This window comes from Ipomoea nil, unplaced genomic scaffold (assembly GCF_001879475.1).
Source record: "Ipomoea nil cultivar Tokyo-kokei standard unplaced genomic scaffold, Asagao_1.1 scaffold1421, whole genome shotgun sequence".
In the NCBI taxonomy this organism is placed as follows: domain Eukaryota; kingdom Viridiplantae; phylum Streptophyta; class Magnoliopsida; order Solanales; family Convolvulaceae; genus Ipomoea; species Ipomoea nil.
The window spans coordinates 5316801-5338484 of NW_017617849.1; the positions used below are offsets into that span (position 1 = coordinate 5316801).

The following is a 21684-nucleotide window of genomic DNA, read 5'->3' on the forward strand; positions in this document are numbered from 1 at the left end:
ACTTATAATGGAAAATATAATACTTTGAAGAAAAATATAATACTTTTAAATCAAAATGTAAAAGTATTACATTTTACCTTAAAAGTATTATATTTACCCTTATAAGTAACAAAAATTTTATTCCTAAATAGTATTACATTTGAGCATATAAGTATAACATTTGTGCATATAAATATTATATTGTCATCTTGGCCCGACTCAACTCGCCTCACGGTGAGATGGTCTCACACAAATTTTTTGCATTCAATTAATAAAAAACAATAAAATAGAATAAAATAAAAAGTAATAAACACTATGAGTCTTTTTTTCTTTTACCCGTTTGGTTCACGAAATCAATTTGGAGGGAATATGAATGCTATTCCATAGGGAATGGAATAGATAAGGAATAGAATATGAATTGTTTTATGTTGTTTGGTTCGCTGAAGGAATAGAATTTAGAAATTGTATTCCAACGTTTGGTTAGTTAAAGAATAGAAATGGAATATATGTGTAAAAGACATAAATGCCCATGTACAAAATATATTATTATTATTATGATGGTGATGGTGATGGTGATGATGATGATGATTATTATTATTATTATACTACTCCAGTAAAACACGGTATGATTGTTAACTACATAAACAAAAACTTTACGCATCATATTCGTCGAATTCTATACGAAAAAATATACTAACCATTTCTAAGTAAGATGACTTAGTATGTAGCAGGATCCTTCATGTCTGATACATATCAGAAACTGGCTGCTTAGGCCGAGTTTGTGTAACTAATATATTTTGGACAATCTCAACTAAATTTGTCATAGTAGATTATTGCAATTAATATATACATATAATTTTAATTAAGTGTTTTTCTTAATTGAGTGGAACCAAAACAAGTAGAGGCAAAGGGGTTCAATGGTTCATATTGCTACAAGTAGTCAGATAAGTTTAGTCATGCTTGCTGAGAATTTAGCCAATGTTACTTTTTGATGGAAGCATATTCCCATTCCCATTCCCTTGTTTGTTATCAAATGATATTATACACAAACATAGCTAGCAGGCAGTTTAGGTTCACTGATTATTTTGTGATCTGAAAATTGACATGGACTTTTTAGCATTTATTTTATGAGTTATGAAAACATTTTCTAGATCACTAGATGTTTTATGCTTTTGAAGTAGCTTGGAAATATCTTATATTTTCTGATAACAATATGTAATTTGATTTGTAAACCTAATGCAGTTGATTTTAATTTCAAAATGATAGAATTTCTCTTAACAAATCTTTCCTCCAAACTTTGATAAATCTATTTGTTATTGATGAGATGGGATGTGAATAATAAATTCCTGTTGCTTGACTGACATTCCAGGTTTGGAGATTAGAATCTTAAGTCTTCCAAAGGACTGATTTATAACAGAAGTTCTTCCATATGTTGACATAATGAAAAATTTCTGTTTAAGTGGAGGTTTATATTCAAATATGAACATAGATCAATAGTTTCCCTGCTGCACGTTGATTACGTATTATCACAACTAGACTTAGAAATATAATCTGTTGCAGAATAAGTATATTTATTTACTAAACTATTGTCTTCTAGGAACTGTTATAAGTTCATTCAATGATCTACCTGGAGTTATAATCTAACTTGCTGCTGGAAATAAGTTAGGAGTTAGGGCATAAGTGGCGATATATGTTTAAAAAGCAAGAAGTGGAGTTTTTCTGTAATGGTGCAGAAATATTCTCTCACCAACTTTCAAATAAGTATACATTGCTTAAATTTACAGAAAATACTAAGTCTTCTTGAGAGATCAAGGCATATATACTTTTGATAATCAATATGACTTGCATAACCATTGTGCTTAGTGTATGGCATCTATATTATGAAAAGTGTAAGGGTGATGAAACATAGACAATAATGTGAGGCTGACATACAAGTGTTTTATTTACTAAACCTGGGAAGGAATAATAGTGATAAAGAGAAAACTTAATTTGAGTTGGAAAAAGATATAATAAAATCTAATACATGGTATCCCTATTTTGTACAATTCTATATCCTACTTTTCATTAAGACATAACCATTGAATTTGGCAATCAGGAAACAAACTTAAATTTCTTCTTCTCCCTATTTTCATCAAAACTTCATAATTAAAATCCATTAGTTTCTGTATAATTTTTTTAATTGGTCAAAAAAGTGAGTCTTAATTGATAATTGCCTAATTGGTGAATTTCCAGTAACTTTCAAATGGGGCAAAGCATTTACATTCCAGAATTCTACCATCAATTCATCTTTAATTGCATTTGGGTCAATGACACTGCTATGAGGTTTTGATTGAACAACTATTCACTTGTTTATCAGTTTATATTTTGCTAGCCCTAGAGTTTTATTGACAACTAACTATACGTCATATAAATGCAAGTTCAGGGAAGGCATTGCTCATATTGTTTTGACAACTGACTGTAAATATGCAACACTCCAACTAATTTAATAACATCATTAGTTTTTGTCTTTAGTTTGGGTTAATAGTTTAACATTTTTTCTCTCTTTTTCAAGAAAATCGATATAAGTATAACCTAACAACTCTATATTGTTAAATAGATAAAATTCTTATTTGCCTTTATATACTTCCTCTTATTTTGTATATGTTTTTAATTGTAGGACGAAATACAAGCACGACGTGATGCTGCAATGCTAGAGGCGGAAGGGTCAACTAAGCCACCAATTATAGACATGTCACAGATGTATGTGGATGTTGTTGGTGGGGTAAGAAAACAACGTATTTATGGCTTAGGGACTAAGTAATCTGCATTTATCCCCGAGAATAGCTGTAGTTCATCTGCTACTTCACAACTTCAATAAGAGGCAATGAAGGAGATGGTGAACCAAAAGTTAGAGACCATGTGAATTGAGATGGAAGTTAAACTACAAGCTGAAAGAACTGAGATGGAAGCTAAACTACAAGCTGAAAAAACTCAAATGCAAGCTCAGATTGCAAATTTGATGGATGAGTTGCGTCGCAACGGCATGCTATCCACTCCAAGTACTCAAGCTCAACATTCAGCTAATTCAAATGATGAAAACTTAGGAGATGATTAGATTATATTTATTAATATATTTGGTACTGGTTCTGATGATGTAACATTATACTGCTATAGTTATATTATTGTTATTGACTTTGAATGCTTTAATATAATATATTTTATAATTATATTACTCAAGTATTTTATTATAGGCTTAATGCATGTTTTTTATATTAATTAGTGGATACATTTGTTTTATTAATTTTTAGAATTTAGCGACTGACAAATCTGGTAGACAAGCAACGAAATAGCGACGAAAAAATTTGTAGTTAAATTTTTCGGCGGATTTTTTGTCACTAAGTTGTAGCTAAATGACATTCAATTCAAATAATAATAAAAAATAGCGATGATAATTTCCGTCATTATATTAACGACGGACGCTAGCGATGGACCTGTCCGTCACTATTGTTAGCGACGAATAAATCCGTAGCTACGCCGTTGCAAATCTCGTTGTTGGATTGTTATAGTAGAACATTAATGACGGATAATTTTATTTTTAGCGACGGAATAGCGACAGAAAATTCAGTCGCTATTTGCTCACAAATTTTTTCTTCGAATCCGTTGTCGGAACAACTCTAGCGAGGATTTATTTTGTTCTGCGACGGACATTTCCGTCGCTAAAACTAGTGACGAAAAAAATTGTGTCGCTAAATTCTAGCGACGAGGGTTTTTGTGACGGATAAAATCCGTCGCTAAACACTTTAGCGACGGATTTTCACTATTTAGCGATGGAATTCGTCCGTCGCTATTTCAATGTTTTTTTGTAGTGCGGCCTGATTCCTTCCCTATATATATATATATATATATATATATATATATATATATATATTTCAAAAGATTGTGTTAATTGAAAATAATTCAAGGATAACTTTGAATTTTTATTGACATATAAATGTATAATTTTAGACTTTATTTTTAAAAAAAAAATCAATTGAATTAATCCTAGATTAGTTCTCATTCAAACTTTGGGCCCTACATGAAGTTTAATTATAAATTAATTTAATATTCTCTAATATATACAGAGTATATCTATTAATTGTTGAATTGCAGGTTTATCTGCAGGCCTTTAGCTCATGGAGAACAGTAATAAAGAGTAATAATAGCAGGAAGAAGAAGAGTAAAGAACAAAGAAAAGTAATTCTTATATCATCATCGATCTCTGTACAACATTACAAAGATATATATAATCTCTATCATAATAGCCTTTAATTTAGGACTTGCAGCATTAACAATCCTATAATATTAAGAATCCTATCATCAATATAAAGTCAGAATAATGTCCACATAAGGTTTTACAACACTCCCCTTGGACATTATTTTGCGATAATCATGCCTCGTTAAAAACTCGCTAGAAAAATCATGTGGGAAAAGCCTAGTGGAGGAAAAAGAGTACATGATATATGGATAATCATGTGTTACATTAGTTGTCTCATTAAAAACCTTACACTAAGAAAACCCAATGGGAAAAAAACTTAGTTAAGGAAAAAAGAGTACAACCATACGTCTTCAAGGCATAATCGACATAATCTTCAGGATTTTGGGTTTGTCTACTTAAGCAATTATTTTACAACTTTTCCCCATTTACATTACTATATTACACTCATGCCTCGTTAAAAACCTCACTAGAAAATCCAGTGGAAAAAAAACTAGTTGAGGAAAAGAGTGATGTATGTGTATTATTGTTTTAGATTAACTGTCTCATTAAAAACCTTAGATTTATGGAAAAACTTAGCTAAGGAAAAGAGTACAACTGTTAGTCTTCAAGGCCCAATCTTCAGGATTGATTCATGCAAAAAGGTACTCCCCTCAAGATAACAACCTTTAAGTTCCATACATTAAATTTCCAAAATGTATAGGGGAATTTTGTAAATACACATGTACAACTGTCAATGGAATAAATATACTCTGTAATAATCTCGTGACTCTTCTGGACTTTACGTGGTATAATATTGACATCATAATATCTAGTCAAAAGGATTTCATTATATATCCTTTTATCGTTTGTGCAACACAATCTCTATTGACCCTTTATGAGACAATGGAGGTAAATATAGTACAACCAGTTTTGAAACTTGGCATTATGGGGTACAAAAATTTGTTTTTTTACTGCTCTGATTATGAATTGAATGTCGTAAGACAATTAATTTTTATTTGATGGTGTGCATAAACAACTGATATATATATATATATATATATATATATATATAAATATATATATATAAAGCATCATATACTCTATTTCTCCCAATGAAGAATGTGTTGGGAAAAATCCCACTTCCTGTGACAATGAGAATCACAGACCCCGACACGGTCCACAGATGCGAGATAACACAATAGCCCAAAATAAATAATAACGGAAGGGACACAAGATTTACGTGGAAAATCTAAAAATCACGGGGAAAAATCACGGGACCACCACAACCAAATATTCTACTATAACAAATCTTGGGTACAAAGTTTTTGTCTACCACACGAGCCAAACATCCAAAAATCATCAAATACAACAATTTTAGGTCATAGACTTCTACGATGTTTCACAGACCTAAAAGGGATACCAACTCATACTTAAAATATTCAACCACCACGAGCAAGGTGAAAAAGAATATAAATACTACGAGAATACCCAAAAGATGTCTAGAACAAACAAGCTGACCTCTCCAAAATATTTGATGAAGAAAGTATCCCAAGATCTCCGGCAAACTTCACGACAAAACCAACAAACATGCGACAAAGGATGAAACCCGCCGAACACGCTGCTGCCGAACTACCAAAGGAGACAAAGAGACAAGCAAAAAAAATCTTTGTTTTATTTCACTGTCGGGCCTCACGTCTACCATTCCTCTCTGCCGAATCAACATATGTGTGTGTTTAGTGGTCATATTGCATCCAAAATCCCTAAGCATATTTATAGGTAATAAAGAACATGAAAGGTTACAAGATGCCAAAGGACTCTTAGTTTCCAACTCTTCATAATCCCTAATATTATTATATATTAATAATAATAATGATAATAATAATTAGGGCTAAGATGTGTGGAGATCCAAACAAAATATATATTGGATACAAAAAGGCTTGATCCAAGAGCTATTTTTCACATAGGAGGGAAGTCCAACCCAACAGAATGCTGAATCTTAAAGATCTTAACACTTGATTTGCTCACAATTTATCACTCAAAAACCAACTAAGTTATTTATGTAGACATTCATAAAGCAGCCCTGAGAAAAGTATTTGCTAGCTCATTCACAAATTTGTCCAATGCGAAGGCCGGCAAGCAAATAGGAATCAAAGTGCCATTTTCGCCTTTCTTATTTTCATATGGCACGTGAAAGGTAATCACACCTGGAACATCACCGGCACCTCCATGAGCCGGCCCGCCAAAAACAGGCTTGCCCCAACCGTAATCCACATCAGATATTTTAGAACGGGTGAGATCCGACATAATAAAACTTCCGGCAACATGGAAGGGCGGTCGCCCCTTAAGAACCATCAAGTCCACCATGGATTGCATGTACTCTTCGCTAAAGCAACGTTTGATGCTTGTGACCAACTCAACCGCGTAACCCAGTGGGTTTTTCCTCAATTTGCCGGCTGTCGTTTTGGCGCCGGGATAAGCAAACGCATTGCCGGTGTACCCACTTGGCATCGGGGTATCTTTGAACTTAAAACGTGCATTGATGAGTAAAAGCATGCGCACTTCCTCGTCCGGGTGGAATCCAAGGGCAATGGTGCGGCACCGCCACACGAGAGCTGTTAGAATCTCAACTGTCGAGCATTTGCGCAAATGGGGAGGGAGAGAACTACGTAGCACGGAAATCTCTGTAGGTCCGAATAAGAAAGAACGATGGACGAGGTTGTCGAGTGGAATGTTGGTTACCATTGAGTCTGCTGCTGGCTCCTCCTCGTACTCGAAATGTGTGCATGTTATGCGGGGAGGGTTGCGGGCACTGAAAAATTCCCTTTGCCATACTGGTTGAACCGCTGGTGCTTCTGCACCTCTCGCAATTTCGGCAATGGTATTCAGGAAATGGACTAGTCCAGATGCGTCGGCCATCGTGTGATTCATGCGTAACGTAAAAATGAAACCTCCACACCTTAGACGAGTCACCTGAAAATCATCATCAACACATCCAAATTAGTATACGCCTAATTAAGTAAACTGACCCACAAAATGTAAATTTCTCTAGTCAACTCCGGAGGAGTTCATCACATTAGATGCAACTCTCACGCTCATAGTAACTTTCATGGTTAGATTCTGTGTCCTAACTTAGAAACCAACTGGGTTGCTCATGTAAAGTCTACCATATTGGGTGTACCTAGCCTCCCACAAGTGCAATTGCCCACAATCTACCACCCAAGAACTAGCTCGATCAATCTTGGGTTGTTGTCTACCATCTACCACCCAAAAACTAATTGAGTTGGCTGCACAGTGCCCATCACAGACTTAATGTGTTTACCTATAATTTACCACCCACAAACCAATTGAGTTATAGGTATATATATATATATAATTACCTGTATAAGGAACAAAGGGCTGTTGAGAATTTCTGCAGAACCAGGAACATTGTAAAGAAGTTGATCAAAACACGGAAATGGAGGCTTGAGTTCGCCTCCAATGGCAAAGTGTTGGAGTGTGGCATCAGCATCAGCCTCGATGAACATGACGCCCTCACCGGTGCAATCCACCATCAGCTTCCGCCCAGGTCCCTCCCGGAGTCTACCGGCGAAGGGGTAGAAAAAAACAAGTGCTTTAGCTAAAGCCTGACGTATAACCTGCACGGGGTCCTTCCCACTCATGGAAGGTTCATTGCGGTAAAACTGTATAAGTGGAATTTGAAACCTCAGACCTTGTTGGTCATCAATGTCGGAAAGGTACTTGATTTCACGGGGAGTCGGCTCTGCCGGGGCAACAAGCTCAGGCTTTAGCCTTGTCACGGTGAAGGCAAAAGATGGTTGAGAAGCCATAAATGGAGATGAGGCCATGATCAGATCAGGTTTTAGTTTTAGTTCAGTAGACTACGTGTGGCAGTTAGTATTATATGATTTAGTTGGTATATGCAGATGATATTTATAGTAGTGATAAACTGATATATAAATGAAGGGTGCGGTAAGTCATGTGAAAATTAAGATATGCATGCCGCGCTCGTTACATGCGAAAATTGAAAAAAATCTACCAATAAAGAAATGAATGGTTAGAGTTCCGTAGTGTATATTGACCACAATTCAAATATTTTGCTGCTTTTATCAGCTCTTTTCACGTACCAATGCGACATTGACACGTATCTTTCTGCTTCAACCTGCTTTTGAAATATGATTATGAGTCTGTTTGGCAGAACTTATTTAGAGCATTTACAATAAGGAGAGAATTGGGAATGCTTTTTTCTTGGGTGGGGTTAATAACTAGTGTGGGGAAGAAATAATGAGGGAAAGAATTGGCCTGCAAGGGGTGGAAAAAAAAAAAAAAAAAAAAAAAAAAAGGACCACATGTTGTGCGTGTTTGGCGCACAGCATGGCCACGCTGTGCGTCAGGTGCGCCTGACATTCACTTTTTAATTTTTTTTTTTAATTTTAGAAATTCAGTTTTGATTTTTTTTTTTCTCTTCCCTCCCACATTCTCTTCACTCTTACAATCTCCCCTTAATATACCGAACTCATAAGGATGCTCTTAGGAGCTTATAACTTATTTTAAGTTACAAATAAGCTATAAGCTCTGTTTGGTAATGTTGCCAAAATAAGCTCGTAAATGTAAATAAGAGCTTATTTTATAACACTACCTTAAATAGCATTTCAAAATAAGCTAGTAGCTTCTTAACTTTAATTTTTTCCATCTTTATTCTTATTATTTTTAAAAAAAATGACATCATTTTACACTTTCCAATGATACCATGTTGCTCTCCTATATATGTGGGAGGTGATAGGTATTAAAAAAAAAATTGATATACATGATTATATCAAATACTAATATAATAGACCATGTTTGTTAACATAATTAGCTTATCAGCCAATTTTGGCACTGTAAGTTGTTTGACTTGGTTAAACAACCAATATAAGTGTTTGGTTATGTTAGTAGTTATTATTATTATTATTAGCTTGTTATTAGTGTTATTATTTCCCTTATTAATTGTGTGGTTGTGGCTTAGTCTAGCTTATTAATCAGGAGTAGTTTACGACAGTTACTCCCCTTTTGTATTGTAGTTCTATCCTGTTGTAACTGAATTATTGAATCACAATCTCATAGGTTAATCAACTTTTTGTAACATTTTATTGCTCCAAAACGCTAAAATTTAAAAAGTTGCTCAAAGCAATTTTTTCGATCAGCTTTTTGAGAAAATAAATTATACCATCAAAGGTCATTTTGAATGTAATCAACTATCAGCTAACAACTAATTTACCAAACATCTTTCTACAACCAACAACTGCTATCGGCTAGTCAAACTCGCTAACCGCTATTTGTCAGACACCCGCATAATGAATGTTGACAATACCTTATACAACCAAATATACCATAAATAATGTCTTGAAAGGTATGACTGAGTGGATGAAATATAACTTTTGTACATGAAGATCACGAGTTCAATTTTTGTATGTCAAACACTTTGGAATACCAAAAACAATACCATAAATAAATAATTGTATCAAATAGCATTATAAATTTCTAATTTCGCAAATGGCCTCAACAACCCTATCCTTGTCCAGATGCAATACCAGTACACCAGATCGTCATTACATAATGAAATTCAACACTCCCTCTCTATCACTCCTTTTCTTATATGTTTGCGGGCGGTGGAGGTGCTAAGTCCACAAATAATACACATGCACCTAACTATTAAATTTCTTGTGATCACACAAAATCACATGTTTTTAATTCATAAATTCTGTATTTGACATGCTTTTTAATGAGATAATAATGTATGCATGATTTGACTACTAATCAAACATAAAACATTCATTTAACATGTATTTCCACTTTCTACTTCATTTTTAATCCCAAATGAGATGTCATTTTTTAATTGATTTAAATAATAAAGTGGTCATTGTTTTTATTCACTTTTATTATCCAACAAAATGTATACATGTGACAAGAGTTATACTCTATGAGTCTATGGAGTACATATATCATTTTCCTATAATCTTATCTATTATTTTCTTGTATATATCTAAGATTGATGACTCAACCACAACCTTTCAGATAGGATGTAATAGTTGGAGAATATAATCAATGCAACGTAGTAGAAATTGTCGATTACAACACCCCAAAAAAAAAAAAAAAAAAAAAAAAAAAAAAAAAAAAACACCTAGTATAAGAAGGATAGAGACATTTTTTTTTTAGTATTACTGGCAATTTTTTTAGAGTCAATATCGCTCCCACCAGACTCGAATCCATGACCTCTCATTTGGGATAGAGACAATTACTACAACTCATTAGATCAAAATCTTAAGATTTTTATAGTAAAAGAAAATATTTGGTGGACTCTCCCATAACATATTTCAAACTTTTACTTACTTCACAAATTTTTGATGTAGACATTTTTCTTGAACTCACATTATGAAAATAATCAATCTTTATTAGTCACATCAGGGTGTACACATATAGTAGTGATAAATGGATTAATCATTAATAATGGTGGTTGCGCATAAAGTCATGTGAAAATTAAAATATGCAATGCATGCATGCGCTCGTTACATGCGAAAATTGCAAAAATCTACCAAGAAATGAATGAATGGTTGGAGTTCAGTAGTGTATAATGGCCACAATTCAAATATTTTGCTGCTTTTATCAGCTGTCCACGTATAGTACCAATAATGCAACATTATTGACCCGTATCTTTCTCTTTCAACTTTTGAAATATGATATGACTCTATTTGCCTGAGCTTATTTAGAAATTTATAACTTATTTTATATTATTATTGTTTGATAATATTCTTAAAATAAGTTAATAGTTTTAAGGGTTTATTTCGAAACGCTACTTTAGATAGTGTTTCAAAATAAGTTAGTAGTTTTTTAATTTTTTTTTCTATTTTTATCTTTTTATTTTTAATAAATGACATCTTTTACTCCTCCCCAGTCCCAATTAAAATCATTGTGGCATTTTCCCTTCTCCTATATTAGTATTATTATTATTATTGTTGTTGTTGTTGTTGTTGTGGTTGTTGTTGTTGTTGTTGTTATTATTATTATGCTAGATTTTTTTTTTTGGTATACCCAGGGTTTTTACCATCGAATACAGTGATTAATCCCCTCGCTGAATTGTAGGCACCTCTTTTGGATGGGACAGCTGGCCTGGAGATTTAAGGTTGCTCCATTATTATGCTATATTATGATTATGCTAATAGTTTCATTTCAAAATGTTAAATTTTGATACGTAAACAAACCTATTTAAATTTAAAACTATTTAAATTTTATGAAGATGTTCTTTTTAGTCTTTTTATATTTATCAGCTTATCAAATACTAATTTTACCAAACACTTTTAAGCATATTCAACTAGCTTAACAGCTCTTCAGTTTTCAGTTTTCAGTTTCTAGCTTATATACCTTTTCAGCTTTTAGTTACTTTTCATATATAATTCTCATGGAATAAACTCCTGCAACGTGAAGTGATTTTATTAATACAAAAGAATATAAAAAAAAAAAAAAAAGTAAAAAACACTATGAGTCTTTAATTTCTTTTAAATGAATCAAAACACTTTTAAGTATGGAAAACAAATAGAATAGAAATTGTGAAGTATTATTCATTTTTTAAATTATAGCACGCAGAATCCAAGTTTGATATTTTATATATATATATATATATATATATATATATATATATATATATATATATATATATATATATATATAGGGTTGCATTCAAATGCAAACCCCCTTAAAATACAAATGTGTGGACATAATTTAGCCATAGGATATCATTGGATCAATGGACTGGATGAAAGGTTAATAATGACACACAGATTTCTAATTAATGTAGACAAGGGCAAAATTGGGAATGTATTAACACTGTAAAAGCGGAAAAATTTGATTAGAAAAGGAATACAATTGATTTCTAAAATATGCAACGGTTAAGGAAGTTTAAATTGGGTAGGATTTGAACACATTATATCCCTGCGAACGAAAAATTCTATACAAACGGCAAAGAGATTCCGTCGTGCAACCATGAACGTGAGAGAAGATCCCATTCACGGCGAAAACCGGCCAAATTACGACGCCACACCAGACTACATGGATGCTCCAAACCCAGGTAAATACACAGTATATCTTACCAAAATCATTGTATGTAGTTTGTGCGGTAATGAACAATGTGTAATGCGTGTCTTTTAAATTTTTTTTTTCCTGCTGCAAAAATAGGACAAATTTGAATATGGCCATACTCGTAGCAGAATTTTTTTGAATAATCTGTATACAATTCAGCAAATTTAGCACTTATGGAGTCAGTATACCATGTGGGGCGTAGGTGTAGAGGTCTGTATGAACTAGTGCACACGTTATTAGCCGGCTGTGCACACATGAGTACATAGACACAGACTGTGAAAAAAATGGATGACCAAGTGCGGGTTTACTGTTTCGTTTGTCTTAGCGTACACAATTCTAATAGTGCTGCCAGTGCCGAATAATGCATCTACTATTAACAAAATAACATTGTTGATATACAGGTGAAGATCATAGAGGAGCAGGAGTAACGGATTGCGATATGATTATATTACCCGATGGAACAAAACAGTGGTTACCTACTTGCAAAACCGAAAGCACACCATACGTCGGACAATAATTTGCAACTCTAGAAGACGGACGTGCGCTACCTGTGACCGACCCAGCCACGACAGCCGAAATTGTCCAGACAAACAAGACATATTAGCCGAATAACCCCACACGGTTTAAAATAGTATGAATAATAACTTCATTTGAAGTTGAACTACATCGTCGTTGAACTTATAATATCAATGGTTGATATTTATTTAGTTCCCATGCACACTATTTCTTTATAATATGCTTACTTTAATATGACAACATGTTTTAGTTTAAAAAGACAAAATAGTAGCGGTATTTAACTGTATGTGCAAAAAAATTTTACTTCTCATCATCATACATAGTAAAACATCATAAATAATGCACCTTTTATAAAATCAATTTAAATATACAAAACATTTTTATAGACTAAAAAATGTCATATTAATTTGTACTATGCTTCTTGTATATACCATGCAAACGTATGTTGTTAGCGCATGCACACAGTTAGCGCAGAATGGCACAGGTGTAGTTATTCGCTAAGTCTATTAGGTAACAGCGAACTAGTCCCGTATATGAAATTTATGTAGTAATTATCAATGATTGCAATTCATTTAGATTCCCATACACACAGTTCAACCCTACCGTGCGGACACCTAAATAATTACTAGACCAATTCACTAACAGTAAACTAGCCACTGTTGCGAATTTTTTTTTAGCTAATGTCCATGGTTGCAATTTCTTTAGATATAAATGCACAGAGTTAAGTGCAAGTATGTGCATGTGCTTTGCTTTAATAAGCCCACAAGTTAAAGGTGAACTAGTCACTTGAGTACATTTAATTGACTTCTTAGCCATAGTTTACATTTATATAGTTTATATAGTTGTTCATACACACAGATTAACGCCACCGTACACACATGTGTTCATTTTACTAAACATATACGGGAATATTAGCCTAGGCAGTGTATTATACATATTTGATCATGCACACAGTATGGTGCCAAAGTGCACACATCTGTCCATTTACTAAAACAAGCGGAATTCATTTAGTCGTGCAAGGCTGTGCACCCGGAATTATAACACTTTGCATTTCGACAAACACACACGAAACCCACACCAAAGTAGACAATGAAATTTTAATAAAGGCGGAGCAATTAATACCATAAATTTGTCACTAATAAACACACAACCAACTGTGAACAAACAAATGTCTAGGGACCCCACAAGGGTACACAGGTGCAGCCCGTACTTAGCAAAAAAATTGAGAACTCAACAAACTAAATAGTGATTTCATCACCCATAAACAATAACAATGGTAGCTGTATAAAAAATCCAAAAAGGAAGCCATACCACAGCAAAAACTGCGAATTAATATCCATTAAACCAAGTACACGAAAATCACTACGGACCTACGGGATTGATGACACGAACTGATACGCTCGAGAGATATTCCTACACTTAAGTAAATTAAATTCTGATGTTGCAATTTCCTTCATGTACCGTAACCTCAACTTCTTGAGCTGAGCAGTGTTACCTTTGGTAAGGCCACATCTCTATCTGGTCAATCCCTGTCCCACGTAAGACTCCATGTGACGCATGACATACACCCCGCAGTCAACCTTATTCTTGCCATCACGCCAACTCATCTGCATGTGCTTTGGCTCCAAACACGCAGACATAGTAAACCTCCCGGGATGAATAGTGCTAAAGAATTCCATTAGCATGTCCAACTGTAACAGAAGCTCATATTGCAGACATGAAAATGAAGAAAAACGAAAAGCGCAAAGATGTAAAAAGTACCAGACTTGGCGAAATAGTCAATAGAGAACATACCAAATCTTCCGGGCAATCACCATATTTCAGCTTCATATTAGAAAAACAAAAATGACATCAAACTAATAACTATGCACACATTTGCACCTAAAAGTGCACACATTCTGAGTAAAATAACAAACAAAATAAGCACACCATAGATCACAATCCGAAAATAACCTAGAGCACATTGAAAAACACAATGCATACATAAAATCAAATAAAATCACCCATTTATTCACAAGCATGGACACATCAAATTCATTACTTTATAACACAACCTTGCAACTAAGCAATTCTTGAATTCAAATTACAAATGCCATTTAACAACACTGTGCACACATAAATCCCAGCAAATGCACCCATTTATTCACAAGCATGCACACAGGGAATTCATTACTTTATAACACAACCTTGCAACTAACCAAATCTTGAATTCAAATTACAAATGTCACTTAACAAAACTGTGTACACATAAATCCCATCAAATGCACCCATTTATTCACAAACATGCACACAACGAATTCATTACTTTATAACACAACTTTGCAACTAACCAATTCTTTAATTCATATTACAAATGCCAATTAACAAAACTGTGCACACATAAATCACGCAAATGCACTCATTCATTCACAAGCGTGCACACAGCAAATTCATTACTTCATAACACAACCTTGCAACTAACCAATTCTTAAATTCAAATTACAAATGTCACTTAACAAAACTGCACACACATAAATCCCAACAAATGCACCCATTTATTCACAAGCATGCGCACAACGAATTCATTAGTTTATAACACAACCTTGCAACTAATCAATTCTTAAATTCAATTACAAATGTCATTTAACAACAATGTGCACACATAAAACCCAGCAAAAACAAAAAATCCCAAAAACTAAGCACTATGCACACATGCACACCAAGAAGAATCTGGTGGCCAGTGAGAGTTCTAGCATAGCATGCATTTACTTAAAGCCAATTTATTATTTGGAGAATAATCACAGACAACAACTACAACATTAACATCGTTCATAATACCAATTCATCATATAACTAATTACAATGAGGCCTACAATTATGCACAACAACAATATCTACTGACTTATTTTCCTTGAATTTCCAAACAAGAAGTAAAAAAAAATGAAAAAAAATGGTACTGTATTACAACCACCCCGAACACGCCATGCACCACTGCAAGCCACCACCCCCACACACAACTCACTTAATGATGGACCTAAAAATTTGTCTCCACTATCCATTGAATTGAGCGCAACAGTACAAAAAAAGGAAAAAAAAAACAAAAAAGAAAAAGGAATAAAAAAATAATAATAAAAACCCCCGAGGTCCGTCGACCCAATCACCCGGCAACCACCAAAAGCCACCCCCCACCCTACATACACCTCGCCTGATGAAGGATCCCGACATGTATAACCACCCTCCACCACCAAACGACAAACACCCCAACAAAATTGATCCAAAAAACGAGTAGAAAAAAATTCCAAACGAGAAAGGGGAGCAAAAAAATACCTCGATCTGAACCTTGGGATGATGTTCCCCATCGCTTGGCTCCATCGCAGACCCCACCGACGACCATCGTGCGGCGGCTGATGATGATTGTGAATCGACAGAGAGGGATCCCTTGGCAGTCGTGCAGTTCGGAATCGAAAGAGATAGAGACCGTGAATATCGCGTAAAATAGTGGTGATTGAATTTGAGAAGGAATTGAACCGATATTAAGAAATGAAAATATCCAAAAATACCCCCACTAAAATACATCAGCCGATCGGACCCTTAAAAACACCATAAATAATTAAACAAATCCTGGACATCCAATTCTAAAATCCAACGATCCTAATGAATCCACACGTTTGTATTTTAAGGACCGTTTGTATTTGAATGTAATCCTATATATATATAGGCGGGTTCAGGTGCGGCAGTGTCTTACAGTGCGGTTATTTCTTACGGTGCGGCAACACCAATAGTTCACCAAATATGCACCATCAACGTTAGGAAATACACCACACAAAACAGAGTAAACAGAGCCCTGCATCACCAAACACACACCATTAGGTGTGAGTAAAAACACCATACACTGTTCGGAAATACACCATTGGGGGTGGTGAGTTATATGGTGTGTTTTTTTGAGTCTGTGGTGTATTTTGTGATGTTTTATTACATTTCATTGGGGTGTGTTTTTATTACACTGTTGGTGCATATTGTTAACACAGTTGGTGTATTCTGAAATTTGACCGCACCGCCGCACCGTAAGACCCCGCCGCATATGAGCGCTCTTCTATATATATATATATATATATATATATATATATATATATATATATATATATATATATATATATATATCTGTATGCCTATCTCTTGTAGTAAATATATAATGGAAAAACTTCCTATCCCTCCTATATTTTCCTCTTGACATGATTTTTGTTCATTTAGGTGTCCATTAACTGGCTAACTCCGTCACTAATTAAAAAGAAAATTTAATAACTAACTAGAAAAATGACACATTATGATGGATGGATTGAAAGGACAAAATTTGAGGGGTATATAGCATTATTCACACTGTTGCAAAAATCGCGCCTAGGCGTTCTAGGCGCCCGCCTAGGCATTCTAGACGCCCGTCTAGGCGCTCTAGGCGCCCTAGGCGGTTCCCAGGCGCTTAGCGATTTTTTCAACATTGATTATTCATATATATAATATAGAGGGAAAGTAGCGGATAATTGAATCCTAAAATAAAAAAATAACCTAATATTTTTGAGATAACAAAATTCAAGTTAGTTGGCATGTGGTTCTTTATCCGCTAGAGAATGTATATATAATGATTTTGATTTATATATATTCTAAATAAATTTATATTTAGGAAAATAAAAATTCAATTTAATTAGATAACAGGGTTAATGCTATCTTAACACAAATCTGTCCATTCCAAGGCCGGCCTAGCGGCAAGCAAACTGGATTCCAATTTCCAAGTGGCATTTTCGCCTTTAATATTTTTGTACTACGTATGAAAGCTTATCTATCAACACAGAAAGGAGGAGGACTTCTAAAGAACCTAAGAGCTAATAATAATAATATTAATATAAAACCAAATCTAACGTTCCTTTATTTTTTATTTTTTTCCATTTGATCCTTAAATATATGGGAAGGATTACTGTTACACAAGTATAAGAAAATAAAGTTGTGTTTATTACAAGTTAAATTTTTTGGCAGTTGTGGTTAGCTACCTATAACTTATGGTATTATGGTAAATGTTTAATGTTTAATTTTGTGCGAGAATATCATATGTAAGTTATAAGAAATAAAGTTGTATATATGCATCTATTTCTACTAAGGAATGGACGCTTATTATATTTTTTTCAAAAAAATATTAATTTAATAAAAATAATTTTTTTTCTCTGTACATAATTTGTTTCTAATTAACCAATAGAATCAACCAATCCCCACATTCCAACCAATGAATTCAATCCATCCAAGTAACCAATAAACACATTATAACTTTCAATACTTAAACTCAATCAACACTTAACCATTCAATTCAATACACTATCCCAAACTTTATCAACATAATTAATTAATCAACAATACATGCACTAAAATTAACCAATTAAGAATATTTAATACTCCATCTACACATATATATAAATACACAACAATTAACGTTCAACACATATAACATAACCATCAACACAATATAATAATACACGAAAAGAGCACATCCATATGCATATTATTTTTCTTAATTATTAGGGTATTTTGGGAAAAATAATTTATTTTCTTAAAAACTTATCGAAAAAGCTGCTTTGAGCGGCTTTTTGAATTTTAGCATTTTGGAGTAATAAATTGTTATAAAAAGCTTATTAATCAAACACTCACAGTCAAACAACTAATAGTGATCAAACAAGTCAAAATTGACTGATAAGCTATTTTACCAAACATGATCAATTACATGTACATAATTTATTAATTCTATGTACATAATATGTTAATGATAGTAATTGTAATAAATGCATAATTTATTAACTGCATTTACATAATATGTTAAACGTAGTAAGTACATAATTTATTAACTAAATGTACATAATATGTTAACTGCACATATATATTTTGTATTTTATTTTGTACTAGGATCTACAATGCAAGTTCGTCTATGATATAACAATTGATATTATATCTTGCTCGATTTTATTTTCGTAGGTGTTTTGGGTTCTCCAGCCCAATCAATAATGGAGCACAATGTATAAAGTTGAAGTCTGGTAGATTGGGTACTAAAGCCCAATACACTTTTTGGGGGCAAATTATGCCCTGGACCCGTGTCCACAATTCATTGTGGACACGGGCCCAAAACGACGTCGTTTTTCAAAAAAAATGCGTCATTTAGTTTTTTTAAAAAAAAATCGCGCGCGTTTTGCCGTTAACGGCGTTATTTTTTTTTTTTGGATTATGAATGTACTGCTATGCCGTTATGAATGTACAGTTATGCCGTTATGAATGTACAGTTATGCAATTATGAAATTATGAACACAGAACTCTAACATTATGAACTTACAATTATGAATATATAGTGATAAAATTATGACCATGGAGCTTTAAAATTGTGAATATAGAGCTTCAAAGATTATGAATGTACAGTTATGGAGTTATGAATGTACAGTTCTAGAGTTATGAATCTACAGTTATGTAGTTATGAATCTACAGTTATGAGATTATGAATCTACAGTTATGGAATTATGAATGTACAGTTATTGATCGAATTATGAACAAAGAGCTCTGACATTATGAACTTACAATTATGAACATATAGTGATAAAATTATGAACATAGAGCTCTAAAATTGTGAACATAGAGCTTCGAAAATTATGAATGTACAATTATGGAGTTATGAATGTACAGTTATGGAGTTATGAATGTACAGTTATGGAGTTATAAATGTACAGTTATGGAGTTATGAATGTACAGTTATAAAGTTATGAACGTACAGTTATTAACATATAGTAATAAAATTATGAACATATACTCCTATAACGAAGCAGTCTGAAATTTAAAAAAAAAAAAAAAAAAAAAAAAAAGAGATAACAGTGTCGTTCCGTGTCCAGCATGCATGTTGGACACAGGTCCAACGCATAACGATTGCTTTTTGGGACAGTTCAGAAACTTATTCTCATCACTATTTTAATCGCTTACCAAATTAAAGTATTCTTCAACTTTGATAATGAGAATAACTTCTATTAGAGAATTATAAACCAATCAAATTCATCTATTTGAACAAATCTGACGGATCTTAAGCAAATAGTCAAATAGAGAAAAAAAATAAAAAGTTCTAACATTTTTTACACCAAGCTCTATATAAGATAACTAATGTTATATTTATTTGGGAATATAAGATTCTCATGTTTGGTTCAGGTTATGTAATTTTTTTAGAGAATGTCACATAGTATCCACATTAAGTTTTTAGATATTGGAAGAAAATGTGATATACCCTTCAATTTTTTAGGTAACCTCAAATTCCATTGTCTTATTACTAATTTTACATTTGAATCAATTTGTCTTATTACCGTTGTCGTATTTACATACCTTAGATTTAAATCAAATATAGGAATCTAACATTCTCATTCTCAGTAATCTAATATTTCCAACAATCTAACATTCCCTAAGGTAATTTAACATTCCGTGAACCAAACGCCCCTAAATATAATCATAATTACTAAACTATAAAATGAACTTCTAACCCAAATTAAAAAATAAAAATAAAAATAAAAAATAAAACTAAACCAACCTAATAAAATAATATTAAAAATTAAAAATTTAACGATAAACTCTAAAAAATAACCATGTCACTACGTTTATACATGCACTTCATAGATTTGCTACTTGCACTAAAAAGCTTCAGTTATTTATGAAAATGTCATCATATTTTTTCATCTTTCCATACTTTATAGTCGTTGGATCTTCCCAGATAGACAATTATGATTGTTTTCTAATTTTCTCATATGAATCTGGTTCATATAAGAACCAATCCCCATGTGAAAACGTGTAGATAAACCAACTATTGATCTACAAGATTTGATGGATAGGAAATCAAGTAAAAAAAAAAAGAAGTGGGTTCATTTTCATAAATATTACAAACTTTTAAAATTTGTAATATTTATGAAAGCAACCTCATTTTTTTCAACCGTTAGATATATTAAATTAATAATTTAAATTTGTCTACATGTTCTCACCTAGATCATATATATATATATATATATATATATATATATATATATATATATATATATATATATATATACACACACACACACACATACACACACATGTACCAATTCACTATAGATAATTGTACAATGTGAAAAAAAAAAAAAAAAAAACAATTTTTTTTTGGTAGGGGAAAGGGGCCTAGGCCCCCGGGTATTAGTGGATCCTTCTAACAGCGACATTATTAGCATCGCGGCCAAGCAACGGTAAAAGATCATCTGGAGGCTGAGGAAGAATAGTCGTGTCCCAAGGTGAATTCTAGCCCAAGTTGGCAAAAAAAACAATTTTATAATGCATAAAAAATGCAATAATATTTCTGTAAAAACAATTGTTATTTAAAAATTTCCTATGTACTTCATTTTTATTTTCCATTGTAGTTTTTAAAAAGCCCAACAAATATATTCTCAAAGAAAAGCCCAACAAATATTGATATTTTTTAATTTTAATTTTTGATTTTTAATTCGATCTATTACAATTCTTGAACTATTGGTTTTATTCTAAAGTTTTTTTTTTTTTTGATCAAAGACGGAGGGGCGGAGCCCTGGGACCACAATCAATGGTTCCCCTTTCTTAATTTACGCAACCAAGTGCGGCCCAAGTGGTCTTCCTCCATCAAATGTCTCATTTGAAAAGGAGGCTCAGAAAGATCACTCCAGCATACCATATCATTCCGTGTCATTTTAGTTAATTCATTTGCTACCATATTTTGTTCTCGGAGAATATGGCTAACTGTGACCTCCCAATCTTTAGCAACCCAGCACAATTTTATTCTAAAGTTGATCATAAACCGTTTGTGTATAAGTCCATTGCACCAATGAATG

The 21684-nt window shown here is 33.0% G+C and overlaps 1 protein-coding gene and 1 long non-coding RNA gene across 2 annotated transcripts; one reads left to right on the plus strand and one right to left on the minus strand.

The window, feature by feature from the left end:
* Positions 1-6102: 6102 nt before the first annotated feature.
* On the minus strand, positions 6103-8054 carry LOC109187325 (benzyl alcohol O-benzoyltransferase-like). Its single transcript, XM_019337511.1, has 2 exons — positions 7570-8054; positions 6103-7162 (listed from the first exon to the last, which is right to left on the minus strand). Exons 1-2 carry the CDS (start codon positions 8035-8037, stop codon positions 6260-6262), a joined length of 1371 nt encoding a protein of 456 aa, XP_019193056.1. The 5' UTR covers positions 8038-8054; the 3' UTR covers positions 6103-6259.
* Positions 8055-9077: 1023 nt separating this feature from the next.
* LOC109187326 lies at positions 9078-9369 on the plus strand. Its single transcript, XR_002055263.1, has 2 exons — positions 9078-9111; positions 9293-9369. It is a non-coding gene; the product is annotated as an uncharacterized LOC109187326 (long non-coding RNA).
* Positions 9370-21684: the final 12315 nt, after the last annotated feature.